General features: G+C 35.9%; 1 protein-coding gene and 1 long non-coding RNA gene across 2 annotated transcripts in view; both read left to right on the top strand.

The window, feature by feature from the left end:
* The first annotated feature begins 156 nt into the window (after positions 1-156).
* On the top strand, positions 157-4,161 carry LOC131992547 (uncharacterized). Its single transcript, XR_009396223.1, has 3 exons — positions 157-247; positions 3,966-4,004; positions 4,107-4,161. It is a non-coding gene; the product is annotated as an uncharacterized LOC131992547 (long non-coding RNA).
* A 433-nt stretch (positions 4,162-4,594) lies between these two features.
* The window catches only part of si:ch211-196i2.1 (collagen alpha-1(I) chain), a 57,010-nt gene continuing 46,133 nt past the window's right edge, over positions 4,595-15,471 (top strand). The window contains exons 1-8 of the mRNA XM_059358603.1: positions 4,595-4,609; positions 8,871-8,978; positions 9,074-9,127; positions 10,696-10,749; positions 10,917-10,961; positions 12,935-12,988; positions 13,931-13,975; positions 14,072-14,125. Coding sequence (XP_059214586.1) covers positions 4,595-4,609; positions 8,871-8,978; positions 9,074-9,127; positions 10,696-10,749; positions 10,917-10,961; positions 12,935-12,988; positions 13,931-13,975; positions 14,072-14,125 — 429 coding nt within the window. The remainder of the gene's footprint in view (positions 4,610-8,870; positions 8,979-9,073; positions 9,128-10,695; positions 10,750-10,916; positions 10,962-12,934; positions 12,989-13,930; positions 13,976-14,071; positions 14,126-15,471) is intronic.

The raw sequence follows: 15,471 nt of genomic DNA, 5'->3' as shown, positions 1-15,471 counted from the left end.
CTATTATTAATGCTGCATCCAATCACTTTCATGGTGCCACATTATAAAACAAGGCTGCACTATGGAACTAAATATTCCATATAAATCCATTTGTCTTGCATAAACGTTTCCTTTCCATCTGTCAAAGGGGATGTTGGGCCCTGGGGGGCGTTCAGGAAAAACAGGGTCTCCAGGACCTCCAGGACCTGCAGGACTACCAACCCTGTACCTGTGGAGGAACACAGCAGAGGAATGGGCGGCCTTCCAGGTAACATGTAACCACCATGTGTTCCTTCTTTTGTTTAGTCAAATCATTACAGTTAGTAGTTTTCCCTCTCTCTTTCTGAGAGCTCGGCTCTGTTAAGTGCTTTCCAACAACTTTAAAGCTGTCAAATCTCATGACTTCACAAATAATTACCAAGGTTATAATACATTGACACTAGACGTCAAACACAGTTGATCATTCTGGCATAAAACTTGCAGAGTTACAAGATTAAAAGTGTCATATCTGCAAGAAAAAAATTGTAGATTTACGAGATTAAAAGTGGCAAATCTACAGGAAAAAAAAAAATGCAGATTAAGGAGATTAAAAGTGGCAAATCTCCAAGAAAAAAATTCACATTTACGAGATAAAAAGTGTCAAATCTGTGAGAAAAAAGTTGCAGATTTACAAGATTAAAGGTGTCAAATGTACGAGTAAAAAAGTCGCAAATTTATGAGGTTTAAAGTTGCAAATCTGCGAGAAAAAATATGCAGATTTACGAGATAAAAAGTGGCAAATCTGCAAGAAAAAAAATGCAGATTTACGAGATAAAAAGTGGCAAATCTGCAAGAGAAAAAAGTTGCAGATTTATGAGATTAAAAGTAGCAAATCTGCAAGAAAAAGTTGCAGTTTCACAAGATTAAATGTAGCAAATCTACGAGAAAAAAGGCACAGATTTATGAGGTTTAAAGTTGCGAATCTGCAAGAAAAAAATGCAGATTTACGAGATAAAAAGTGGCAAATCTACGAGAAAAAAGTTGCAGATTTTCACGATTAAAAGTGGCAAATCTGTGTGAAAAAAAGTCACATTTTCACAGTGTTTCATTATGTTTTGTTAAATATTATGATTTTTCCTGCCCAATAATAAGGTTTGTTATATTACCTTATTATACTAAAACCCATTGTAGCTGACATTTCACCACTCTGTGACACTTAAGAGAAGTTTTGTCCAGCTGGTGCAACAAGCTGCTGCTCTTCAGTGAATATCTGCCCATAAATCATGACTGTGAAATGACACTCTGGCAGATAATAAAAATAATTGGTCATTTCATAACTTGAGCTTGAAAAAAATCAGGTCAAGCATTTATTTTTTATGGTTTGTATGACCACTAGCTATTGTTCCAGTATTCTGTTAGAGACAGAGAGTCTGACAGGGACTTTCCACTAACAGTTTATATTCTCTGGACTTACAGGAAGACATGTTGACTAAAGTATGAAAAAACTGAAAAAATTAGCCAGAAAATTTGAAAAAGGAGTAAAAAAAAAACAGAAAAAATAGTCAGAAAAACAGAAAAAAAAATTACTTTGAAAAACAAAAAATATAGTCAGAAAAATAGGGAAAAAATAGTCAGAAAAACAGAAAAAAATAGTTTAAAAAAACAGGAAAAATTGTCCTTAAAATAAGAAATTAACTCTTAGAAACAAGATAAATTAAAGCTGCCAGCAGCGATGAACTGGCCCGATTTAATAATCTTAATTTAAGAAATCTTAGTGTTTTATCAGTTTTTAGACACACCTTTTTTCAGTGTATAAATATTCGCCAACTTGTAGCTGCTTGTAGAAACCAAATACATCACTTCTTGGATATCGACAAGAATTAGGGAGTTTTCCTCATTATTGAATTAAAGACTTTTATAGTTTTTGCACTTCATTAGTATTGTTAGTCATACTTGCTGTATTCATGTTCCTGTTCAGTGATCTCAACATTTCATGCAGAGACAGCAGAGCATGAGTTTTAGTCAAAGACTGGATGCAGAAAGGAAGCGGTAGCTCGGCTCTGTCAAGAGCTTTCTGACAACTTTAAAGCTGTCAAATCTCTTGACTTCACAAAGAATTATTAGCGTTCCAATCGGGACTATTTACTGAACAGAAAGTGGACGCTAGAGACAGAAACATCTGACTAGTCTTCGTTTCATAGAGAGAAAACCAGCTGTTTGCTGGATGCCAGGGGAGCTAGTGTGCTAACAAGACATCAAATAAAACTAGAACATATACTAGAACCAATACATTATTATATTACAATTTTAACTGTCTACACCCCAAACTAGAACTCTGACAGCTTTACCACACCATTGTGAGGGAGAAGGCACATTTTACTACGTTTCTTTGTATAAATTATTTTTGTAGAGTGGTATCTGTGTCCTTGAGCACAGTTTCCAAATTTATTTTTGACAATTTTTCTCTCCCTCTGCACTCTAGTAATGATGTCATGCACTCTAGCCTCTCCATAGGGTACCACTGGGAGATTTGTGGCGTATTTTTGCCGAATAATTTGAAAACCACTAGCTGAAACCCTTAAAAACATCATAACACACTTGTCATGGGCGAGCCGGTCGATTTGATACCTTTTTAGTGTATGGGACCAAAACTCTGGGAGGAGTAGTCGACCAAAAAAAACACGGAAGAAACAGAAGAATAAAATCTAGGATTAAGCCCGGTGAATAACATATAGTGTGCTTTTTCAAGCACACTCAAAAAGTAACATTTTTAAGTTCTTAAAAGATAAACTGTCCCACTATTTAAGGAGGCTGACTGTAACTGCAAGCTAGGCTGAACACATCCTGGACTGATCTCTTCATCTAAACCCTGCTAAGCTATCACATTTCCTGGCGTTTCTTTTAACATATTTCCAGTCGACATCTAGAGACAAGAGGAGTTTCCCCTTTGCTCTTTCTCTCTCTGAGCCTTTGACTCATTCATCCATTGTAAGTCATCTAAAAGAAACACTTGACATGAAATGTTCCTGGAGTCTGATCCAGAAGATCCCAGACTGTCTGTAGAACCTCTGACCTGCAGTCTCGGTGCGTGAGTCTGTTTCATGTCTCTGTAGCGACCACAGCTGCAGCTGATAGAGGCTGTCAGCATGATGGAGAACTGCCCTTTAAGAAGAAAGACAACGGAAATAAAGTCTGCTAGTCGTTTGTGAAGACGATTTGTTGCTGTGTGCTTTGAACCTGCAGAGTTCATTCAGGATTTCATTTATTCTGGGTGAGGCTCATTAATGAGGCAGTGAGAGAGTTTTAACAGGAGGAGAAGGTGGAATTCAAGTTATGAGGATTGCTTTCATACATGTATTCTTTTTATTTCTCTGTTAACAGTTTAACTGGCAAAAGTGGCAAATCTATAAGGAAAAAAATGCAGATTTATGAGATTAAAAGTGTCAAATCTGCAAGAAAAAAGTTGCAGATTTACAGGAAAAGGGGTCAAATCTGCAAGAAAAAAGTTGCCAATTAACAAGATAAAAAGTGTCAAATCTGCAAAAAAAATTGTTGCAGATTTATGAGATAAAAAGTGTCAAATCTGCAAGAAAAAAGTGTGAGAAAAGTTGCAGATTTTCAAGATTAAAGTGGCAAATCTGCGAGAAGAAAGTTGCAGATTTATGAGATAAAAAGTGTCAAATCTGCAAGAAAAATGTTGCAGATTTATGAGATAAAAAGTGTCAAATCTGCAAGAAAAAAGTTGCAGATTTACAGGATAAAAAGTGTCAAATCTGCAAAAAAAAGTTACATTTTTCGAGATTAAAAGTGGATTTACAAGATGAAAAGTGTCAAATCTGCGAGAAGAAAATTGCACATTAATGAGAATAAAAGTAAAAAAAAAATGTGTTTTGTATTTGTCAAGGAAATTTGAACCTTTTATTGAAGTTAAATGCTGCTTGAAGTTAAATACACTTTAACTGATTCTGGATGTGTAACTGGTCCTGTGTGTCTCCATTCTCTTGTAGCAAACCAACTTCTACCAGTTGCTGCGTGCTGGTTGGCCTGTAAGTATGCTGTGACCATTAATATCCTTTTTAAATATGGATTTAAGTTGGTTTGTTGCTTCCTGCTGACCTGAGGCTGGTTTCTTCTTTGTGAGCTTGCAGAGTAAAGAAGGCCCTGCAGGACCACCTGGAGAGATGGGCAAACTGGGATTACAGGTCAGAGATCCTGAATAAATTATGTGGGAAAAAAGTTGCAGATTTACGAGATAAAAAGTGTCAAATCTGCGAGAAAAAGTTACAGATTTACCAGATTAAAAAGTGGCATATCTGTAAGAAAAAAGTTGCAGATTTACGAGATTCAAAGTGGCAAATCTGTGAGAAAAAATTGCAGATTTAGGAGATATAAAGTGGCAAATCTTCAAGAAAAAAATTTAGATTTAGGAGATAAAAAGTGTCAAATCTGCAAGAAAAAGTTGCAGATTTACGAGATTTAAAGTGGCAAATCTGCGAGAAAAAATGTGCACAATAAATTCTACAGTTATAATAATCTCTAGCTGTTGAGTAATCCTGAATAAGTGGATGGTTTCTATTTTTTTGTCACTTTTTCTCAGGGACCTCCTGGTGATGCCGGGGATCGAGGACAACCAGGGATGCCGGGAGAGATGGTGAGCAGCCAAACGCTTTCTGAACCAGAAGTAACGCTAACGTGATGTTTCACAGATGTTTCAAAGCCTCAAATTTGATGGAAATTTCTTGCCAAAATCTTTATACATCCAGAAAATCTATATCCGCCAGGCAGCAGCCTTCTACGACGGCGTATTAGGGCCAAGTATGAAAAAATAAATAAATACAGACCCAGGAGAAGGGGTAATAATTCGAGAAAAAAGTCGCAAATTTATTAGATTAAAGTGGTAAATCTGCGAGAAAAAAAATGCAGATTTACGAGATTAAAAGTCGCAAATCTACAAGAAAAAAATGCAGATTAAGCAGATTAAAAGTGTCAAATGTCTGAGAAGAAGTTGCAGATTTACAAGATAAAAAGTGGAAAATCTACGAGAAAAAAAAATGCTGATTTACGAGAAAGTGTCAAAACTGTGAGAAAAAGTTGCAGATTTACGAGATAAAAAGTGTCAAATCTGCAAGAAAAAATATGCAGATTTACGAGATCAAAAGTGTCAAATATCTGAGAAAAAAGTTGCAGATTTACAAGATTAAAAGTGTCAAATCTGCAAGAAAAAAGTCTCAGATTTAGGTGATTAAATGTGGTGAATGTACAAGAAAAAAATGCAGATTTAGGAGATTAAAGTGTCAAATCTGCGAGAAAAAAGTTGCAGATTTACAAGATAAAAATGGCAAATCTGCAAGAAGAAAATTGCATATTAATGATGAAAAAAAGTTGAAAAAATAGTGTTTTGTATTAGTCAAGCAAATTTTTAACCCTTTATTGAAGTTAAATGATGCTTGCAGGTAAATACAGTCATATAAGACTCCACATTTTTTGGAAGTTTAATGGCATCAAGAGGAAATACTGCAGATATTTGGGACATTATTTAAAGTCAAAGTCAAATTCATTAATATAGCGCATTTACAGACAGCTGAGCCGCACCAAAGTGCTTCACATAAAAGTGCGAAAAGTGCAATAAAATACAGAATTGAAGGTAAAAAGAAACAAACAAAAAAAACAAAATATAACAAAATTAAATTTCCCTTTAATAAAATCTGACTTATTTGACGACATCTTTGCAATGCCGATAAAAGTTTAAAATTAATATCTGTGGAATGAAACAATGCCCGTCCATACAATATGAGAAGTAGACTCAGCAGTAAGAGAGTTAAATAAAGTGTAATATAAGTAATATAATTTGTGGAGCAGAGTGAGTGTGGTATAAAGGGAGTGGGAGTTTGAAGCCCTCGTTCATGGAACTCCCTATGATGTCACCATTCTCATATTGGGAGAATAAACAATGAAAGTATTTTTATTGCCAAATTAAATTTGATTACAGTGAGCTGTAGTGGATCCAGTTTTAACTCGTGTTATTTCATAAGTTCCACATGTCTCAGTTGGTCACGTCACATTTGAGAAGCTTTGACTTTATGTGTTTGTGTGAGCGGCTCGTAAAGGTAAATCAGCTGTTAGATCCATCTTAAAATACATAAACATGGAGCTGGAAGTCCACTGGGAGCAGATGGAAACCTGAACCTGCTGCCATGTCGTGTGTGTGAGGTCTCAGCTGGTAATGAGCTGGTTCTGAGGACCAAACACTGGTCTGGAAACCCTCGATAGGAACAGGAACCTTTGGTGTTTCTCTGTTTAGAACACAGAATATAGATCCTCTGTTTGTGTTTGAGTCACTGTGGTGTTTCTGTTTGTTTCTGAATTAATCAGAGGTGATCTAGTTAGTGATGTCACCTCCTCGTCTCATCAGCTCTCATATTTCTGTCATAAATGTAGCAGACGGCTTTCTGCTCTCGCACTCTGTGTTGTAATATTTGGGGAAAAAAGTTGCAAATTTATTAGATTAAAGTGGCAAATCTACGCGGAAAAAAATGCAGATTTACAAGAAAAAAATGCAGATTTATGAGACTAAAAGTGGCAAATCTGTGACAAGAAACTTGCATATTTACAAGATTAAAAGAGTCAAATCTGCGAGAAAAAACTTGCAGATTTAAGAGATAAAAAGTGGCAAATCTGAGAGAGAAACTTGCAGATTTTCAATTTAAAAGGTGTCAAATCTGCAAGAAAAAAATTGCACATTGACAACATAAAAAGTGGCAAATCGACAAGAAAAAAGTTGCAGATTTACGAGACTAAAAGTGGCAAATCTGTGACAAGAAACGTGCATATTTACAAGATTAAAAGAGTCAAATCTGTGAGAAAAACCTTGCAGATTTACGAGATAAAAAGTGGCAAATTTACAAGAAAAAAGTTGCAGATTTATGTGATTAAAAGTATGAAATCTGTGATAAGAATGTCGCATATTTACAAGATTAAAAGTGGCAAATTTAACAGGAAAAAGTTGCAGATTTACAAGATTAAAAATGTCAAATCTGCGAGAATTTTTTTTTTCAGATTTACAAGATTAAAAGTGGCAAATGTGCGAGAAAAAAATTGCAAATTTAAGAGATTCAAAGTGGTAAATCTGTGAGAAAAAAATGCAGATTTATGAGATTAAAAGTGGCAAATTTATGAGAAAAAAGTTGCAGATTCATGAGATTAAAAGTGGAAAATCTGCGAGAAAAAAATGCAGATTCACAAGATTAAAATTGGGAAATCTGCGACAAAAAAAATCTGATTTACACTATTAAAAGTGGCAAATTTACAAGAAAAAAGTTGCAGATTTAGAGATTAAAAGTGTCAAATCTGCGAGAAGAAAACTGCAGATTAATGAGAAAAAAAGTAGAAAAAATTGTGTTTTGTATTAATCAAGGACAAAGTTTTAGAATTCAATTTTGCTTTATTTCAGATAAATATTATTGTAAAAAAAATGCAGTGACAAAATACAAAGTACAAAATCCAGAAAAAGGTGATATAAAAATTATTTCAAGACTAAAATATAACATTACTTTATAATATCAAGTCTAAAACACACAAATCTTGAGAAAAATAGAGTTGTTAAAAACTTTTAAATATACTTACAACAAAAATCAAATTGATTGAATGATGATTTACTGAAAACAAAATACAACATTGTAGTTACTGAACTCCTGAACCTGTTATTGCAATGCAAACCCAGAGTGCAATAATTGATTTTTGAGCATAAAAATTACATTATCAATACATGTAGAAATAAATGTCATATCACTCACCTACCTATAACTAATTTGGCTGTATTGATCTTACGTAGTAATGCACGCTTTATCATTTAAATGTATGCTTGTAGGAAGCTACATTTCATGTGAGCAGTCTGATGTTTTACACAGTTTAGAGTCTAAATGCAGCAACAGGAGGTATAAATAAAGGCTGAAGATCTCACTCATCATGCTGGTCAGACCCTGAGGAACACCACATCCATCATCCTCTGCAGCCTGAACAGAACTGTGTCCACCGCCAGTAGAACAGGTGGTGGAGCCATTCTCTGTCACTATGTTCATGTTTTCTCCTGTTACAGAGAGAATTATTAGAGCTGCAGGCTTCATGACACTGTGTTGTTGTTCAGGTGATTCCTGTCTGAAAGATGAACGATGAACGCCTCCACTGAGTCGAGTCTCCACGCTGAAACATCTAGTTTATAACGGAGCTTCACACTCAGTGGTGGAAGAAGCATTCAGGTCCTTTACTGCAGTAAAAGTACTAATACACACTGTGAATTGAAAAAAGTCACAGATTTACGAGATTAAAAGTGGCAAATCTCTGAGAAAAAAGTTGCAGATTTATGTGAAATGCATTTTTTGGTAATTGTAAATCTTTTTTTGTAATTTTGTCTTTTTTTGAAAATTGTGTCATTATTTTGTGTATTTTTTTTGTAATTTTGTGTCTTTTTTGGTCATTTTAATAATTTTTTGTAATTTTGTTTATTTTTTTGAATTTTTTGGGGGGGTTATGCCTGTAATTTTGTGTCTTTTTACGTATTTTTTGGAACTTTTATAACCTTTTTTTAAGGTAATTTTGTTTATTTTTTGGGTTATTTTACCTCGTCTTTGGTCATTTTTGGTAAATATTGGTTTTACTGAAATAAAAGTACAAAAGTATCAGCGTGAAAATGTACTTAAAGTATCAAAGTAAAAGTTGACAAAGACCAAAACGAAGGACATTTTCACTATAATTTTAGTTAGTTTTAGTTTGTTTTGTAACCACAAAATAGAGTTTGGTAAAAACCTTGGTAAAAACTCTAATTTTTATTTTTACTTCAGTTAACGAAAATGTTTTTCTAAATTCTAGTTATTTTGTTAGTTTTCATTAACTATAATAACATTGATGTCTTCCAGGGCGAGCGGGGTCTCAGGGGCCCCTCTGGACCCTCGGGGGCCCCGGGGAGAGACGGGCTGAATGGAGAAGACGGTCAGCCGGGTTCACCTGGAGCTCCTGGACCTCCGGTGGGTTCATCATCTGTGGTCATCAGTTACATGGTTCATTTATAGCACAGTATAGAGTGTGTTATAGCAGGTAAACTGTGTTTTTTTTTTTTCAGGGCCTGTGGGGCTACAGAGGAGAACGAGGGTCCGAAGGGGAAAAAGGTGATGAGGTGAGGAATTAAACTGAACAGCTGTTTCTGTAAGAACGACCAGTCGGTCCTGCTTCAATTCTAGATTTACTGTTTGTGAAATTAGAGCCCAGAAGGAATGTTTCACCTTTTCATGCCACTGTGTCTACGTAATACAGCTGCTGTTTTTGTTGTTTTTTAAAAAAAAGAAAAGTTTTCTTTATCCTAAATGGTAGGTTGTTTTCCCACCGTCAGGGATATGTCAATTATTTTTGATGCAGTTTTCTTTTCCATAATAACCTTAATGGAAACCATGAAAAAGCATGCATTTGCGCCATAGGACAAACATGATAAAATGTGCTCAAACTGGATGAAAGATTTCAAAAACTACAATTTTCTAGATCGAAAGCCTGATATGATAAATTGCATGATTCCTTGCTGTAATTGGTGCACGTGGGATCAAATATTGTGGTTTTATGAGTTTCTATGGGGACGTTTTTGTCCTTAAGGGACTTATTATAGCAGCGGTTCCAGAATTATTTAAAAAGAAAAGCTTACACCTGGCTAAAATGACAACAGATGCATTAACAAATCCAAAATGATCAAAAAAATGGAGATGAAAAAGCTAAAAATGTCCTAATTAAGGCTGAAGGGTTAAGTGAATACAGTTTGAGCTGCAGGTCATGTTTCCATTCTGCACTTAAACTGTCATTTACTGGATGTTTTTGCAGAGAAGTTTTACATTCAAGTAGCTGTCATGATTGTCCAAAGCAGTCACATATCCTAATAAAATGTATAGATTACAACAATATCTCAAACCTAAACAACAGAATCAGTTGTTTGTCAACAATCCACCCATGACGACCCATATGTACGGTGTCCCTGAGAGCTCACAGCGCTGCAACTTAAGAAAACACATGCAAATACACAAAACACAACAAACTGAGGAAACATCTTCATCAATCTGACAACACAAGAGCAGCATTTAGAAAACAAAGACAGACATTGCAGTTAAACAATCAAATGAATGATTCACATTTTAGTTGGTCTCCCTCAACGACACAGAGTTGGTCTTGGTCTTGCTAGCATGCTAACATTAGCATGCTATCAATCGCCCACTAACATTAGCATGCTATCAATTGCCCGCTAACATAAGCATGATTTCATTTAAGATTCATTTAGATTTCAGAATATTGTGAAAAGTGAAACTCATACATTATACAGATTCATTACACATAGAGTTAAATATTAAATATCATTTTGATGATTCTGGTTTAGAGATAATGAAAACACTAAACTCAGTGTGTCAGTATAAAATTAGAATATTACATAAGATCAATAAAAAGGATATTTTAAACACAAATGTCATGCTTCTGAAATAAGAAGTTTGAGGGTTTTTTTTCTCATAAATTTGTATTTTTCTCATGATTTTTTAGATTATTTTTTTTTGTCTTAAATTTTTTATTTATTTTCTCACATAATTTGTGAGACTCCATGTGTAATGAACCTATATAATGTATGAGTTTCATGATATTCTAATGTTTTGAAATGTACCTGTAAATGCCTTTTCCATTGTTTTGTTTTTTTGTTTTTTTGGTCTACCTGTCCAGGGTCTCATTGGTCTGAAGGGTCCCAGAGGGGACGTTGGTGAACCTGGTGAGAAGGTACTCTATTTAATTAATGATCATCCATCCTCAATCCTTGACATTTGAATTGTTCCACAGGAAAAAAAATTCTCCTCAGTGACTAGATTACTTTAATACAGATCATACAGCATCTCTTCTTTTTGACCAATAAGATCTAACTGGACTGTTTTTTTTTCTCTGTTTAGGGTTCTACTGGTCTACCGGGTCCTCCTGGTCCTGTTGGACGCCCAGTGAGTTCTCTCCTTGTTTAGCTGCTTTTTATAAATCGAGACTTTCTGCAAGGATTTAATATGATCATATGACAAGACAAATTTTCTTGTTCCATTGGCAGAAAATTTTGATATTTTTAAGCAAAATACACCTAACTTTTGTACTTTTTTCTTGTTTTTAACTCTATGGAGTTTTGGGCTATTTTGTCCATTTTTGAATCCTTTTCATCCTGTATACACCACTTGTGTCTTTTTGTTGGTCTTTTGTGTCTTTTTTTGTCATTTTGTGGCTTTATTTTAGTCTTTTTGTGTCTTTTTTTTAGTTATTTTGTGTCTTTTTTTGTCATTTTGTGTCTTTATTTTAGTCTTTTTTTTTCTAGTTATTTTTTGTATTTATTTTAAGTCATTTTAGTCCTTTAGTCCAACATAAAATGTGATTTTGAATCTTTTTTTTACTGTTTGAACAAAAAATAGGTAAGAATTGTTCCGTCGTCCATTGTTATAAATTGATCATTTCATTATTAATTTGACTCAGGGGCCAAAGGCTTCTTTATAGGGGCAGTGGTCCCCGGAGGCCCCTGTGTAGAACCGCCACTGTTTAGCTCCTTTTTATAAATCGAGAGTTTCTGCAGGGATTTAATATGATATTTATAAGCATGCAGAGAGAGCAGGCGGTTCGTTAGCGAGCAGCGTTTCTCCTTTTATCTGTGACGTTAAGCTGCTTATGAATTATGAACATTTCATGAATCTGTTGACACATTTCACATTACAGGAGCAGTTTAAAACAATAAGCATGAGAGGAACAGCTGTCCTTGTGTAGAACATTTATTAAACATCACTCTGGTGTGAAATTAAGAGGAAGAAAACAAACAATCAGCTTTTTGTGAAAGGAAGACTTGTGAATCCTGTTTAATCCCTAATCCGGTCCCTCTTTAACTCCAGGCAGCCAGAAACTGGCTCTATTCTCGGGTTTACTTTGATTCTACTACACTGCAAAAAGTGAAGTCTAAGTCAGATGAAATATCTCAGATCAAAGGGTTTTATATGCTTATTTTTTGTCTGATAAGATAGTTCTTCTTAGTCAGCAGTTTTTATTTTAGACTGTTTCACTTGTTTGATATAAAGATTCCACGGCTTTTGCCTTATTTCAAGAATTTTAAGAAAAATATTCTACATACAGTTAAAAATCTTTGTAGCTGTATCAAGAAAATGACCAAAAAAAGACACAAAATGATCAAAAGAAGACACAAAATGACCAAAAAAGACACAAAATGGCCAAAAATAGACGCAAAACGACCAAAAAAGACAAAATAACCAAAAAAATGACACAAAACGACCAAAAAAGACAAAATAACCAAAAAAATGACACAAAATGGCCAAAAAAGAAACAAAAAAAGACACAAACTTACCAAAAAAACCGCAAAATGGCCCAAAATAGACGCAAAATGACCAAAAAAAGACACAAAATGACAAAAAAAAGACACAGATTATTTATAGTTTTTAGTTTTTAGTGTGACTTTGCTGGTTTCTATAAATATAATGCCTATCATATCATTATGTCAAGATGATGGCTCTAGCATTTACTGATTATTAATTCAAGAATATTTTTCCACATATTGAGAAAATAGGTCACATGTATTTCATTAGAATCCAGAAAAAGTCACTTGTTATTAGTCAGAATACACTAATTCTAAGGTATTTGTGGTTCATTTAGATTTTTACTTGTTTTGGAAAGTCTTGACAAGACAAATATTCTTGTTCCATTGGCAGATAATTTAGCTATTTTTAAGCAAAGTACACCTCATTTTTGTACTTTTTTTCTTGTTTTTAAGAGCTGACTTTTTACAGTGTAGGGCTGAAATCAGAAACTGCCTCCTAGTATTAAGACCGGCCCTCTGACCGGCTCTTTGATTAATCCTCACTGTGAATACAGCCTTTTCTCTGTGTTTTAATGATAAATTGTTGTTAACTTGACACTTGATTCTTCTCTGCAGGGGCCTCAGGGGATCCGCGGTGGCTACGGGCCAGAGGGGCCTCGGGGGCCCGATGTGAGTAAAGTTGCATCCAACTGAAGCCCTGAAAGAAGTTTTTCTTAAGCTTTTAAAAAAAAACGTTTTTACTTTTCACTATACTGAATGATTTTTCTATAAGTTATCATGGCATTCTCACTGGTTCACCACTGCTCACTTTACTGTCATGGAATTAACTTTTAAAGGATTACCTATAAAAACAAGTGTAGCAAAACGTGTCTGTCACGTGACGTAACCTGACCTATGTGACACCGATCTGACCGTCTAAAGGGGGGCAAAGCAATGACCACACTTCACGTGACTCAGCACCACAAGTGACAAAATGTCATTGTTTATCTGTTTCTTTCTTTCTTTCTTTCTTTCTTTCTTTCTTTCTTTCTTTATTTATTAGATAAGATATATCAAAACATAATTTGTCTGTCACGTGACCTGACCTCTGTGACAGCGATCTGACCGTCTAAAGGGGGGCAAGGCAATGACCGTCACATGACTCAGCACCACAAGTGACAAAATGTCATTGTTTATCTGTTTCTTTATTTTGTTAATATTTATTATTTTCAAGACAGAACACGAATCGAAGGCGACAATGGGCATTGAAAATTATTAGTTGTTTTTTTTTTTACTTTTTTTGTGACTGGCGGCGCCCCTCCAGCAGATGGCGCTCTAGGCGACCACCTATGTCACCTAGAGCCCTGAGTATTTGTGAGACATCCAACCATTTTCAAAACTGTTTTACAGTATGTTTTTGGCCAGAAGACACAGATCTTTTAGCTGCATTTTGTTCAGCTGAACCAACTGTGTCAATGCTGTGAGTGAAGGTTGAGGAACGCCTGCTGTGTTTGGCTTTAATACAAACTTTAATGGAGTGATTAATGCCTGATTATTATTATTTGTAAGTGAATTGAAAGAGATTCTTCAGACGATGTGTCTCTTATCATCTTGTGAACATGTGGTCCCCAGGGGGAGAGTGGACTGGACGGGCCCCCAGGTCTGACCGGCCCCACGGTGAGCACACAGTAGATAAATAATGTATTTGTCTGTTAGTAGCAATATGAATATATGCATCATACCTGTGTGTGTGTGTGTGTGTGTGTGTCGCAGGGTGCAGCAGGGATTACAGGACGAGTTGGAGCTCAAGGAGTTAATGGCTCCAGGGTAAGTTTACACCACAACAGGAATATAAAAGTTATGAAAAAGGGGGTTTCCCCAGGCCATGAAATTAACGAGTACTTAAGTTTTTCAGTGTTTATTGTTAGAGCGTTAAATGTTAAAGAGGCTGTAGGCAACATTCCTTCAACTATTTGTTGTGTAAACACGTAGTGGAGTAATGGAGAATAAAGTCACATTCGACCGTGATCCATGATCACATGAGACGGATTAAACACGGGAGACGCAACTGTGGCCGCCGTCATTAACTGTGCACAAAGTTAGCAGCTGATCATAAACAAACCGGCATGGCTAATTATGCACAGCGTCTCCGCTGATCAAAAACATAGTGATCGTGAATTAACCAGCATCACTAACTGTGCACAGAGTGTCTGGTGCTTGTTGTAAACAAACAGAGATCGCTAAGTGAACACCTCCTGCAGCAGCAGCACATACACACTGTACTGCTACAGAGCTAACTGTTAGCCTGTTAGCACATACACACTGTACTGCTACAGAACTAACTGTTAGCCTGTTAGCACCTACACACTGTACTGCTACAGAGCTAACTGTTAGCCTGTTAGCACATACACACTGTACTGCTACAGAGCTAACTGTTAGCCTGTTAGCACATACACACTGTACTGCTACAGAACTAACTGTTAGCCTGTTAGCACCTACACACTGTACTGCTACAGAGCTAACTGTTAGCCTGTTAGCACATACACACTGTACTGCTACAGAGCTAACTGTTAGCCTGTTAGCACATACACACTGTACTGCTACAGAGCTCACTGTTAGCCTGTTAGCACATACACACTGTACTGCTACAGAGCTAACTGTTAGCCTGTTAGCACATACACACTGTACTGCTACAGAACTAACTGTTAGCCTGTTAGCACATACACACTGTACTGCTACAGAGCTAGCTGTTAGCCTGTTAACACATACACTCTGTACTGCTACAGAGCTAACTGTTAGCCTGTTAGCACATACACACTGTACTGCTAAAGAGCTATCTGTTGGCCTGTTAGCACATACACACTGTACTGCTACAGAGCTATCTGTTAGCCTGTTAGCACATACACACTGTACTGCTACAGAGCTAACTGTTAGCCTGTTAGCAATTTGCAGACTGGACGCTAAGGGGTTAACATCCCCTCCGGCTCTGCAGCTGGGAGAGACTGCTGCAGGAGGACTGTGCCGCTTCAACGTCGGGGCCGAAAAATAGTCTCTAAGGGGGTCTGAAAAATCTCTAAATATAGCAACAAAGTTGCTAAGTTGGCAACACTGCTTCACCAGCTTTTACAAATGTTGCGTGTTGTTGTGGCATTGAGTTCTACATCCTGCTTAAT

This window comes from Centropristis striata, chromosome 19, assembly GCF_030273125.1.
Source record: "Centropristis striata isolate RG_2023a ecotype Rhode Island chromosome 19, C.striata_1.0, whole genome shotgun sequence".
In the NCBI taxonomy this organism is placed as follows: domain Eukaryota; kingdom Metazoa; phylum Chordata; class Actinopteri; order Perciformes; family Serranidae; genus Centropristis; species Centropristis striata.
Note: the sequence above shows the minus strand (reverse complement) of the source record. Positions and strands in the feature narration are given on the sequence as shown.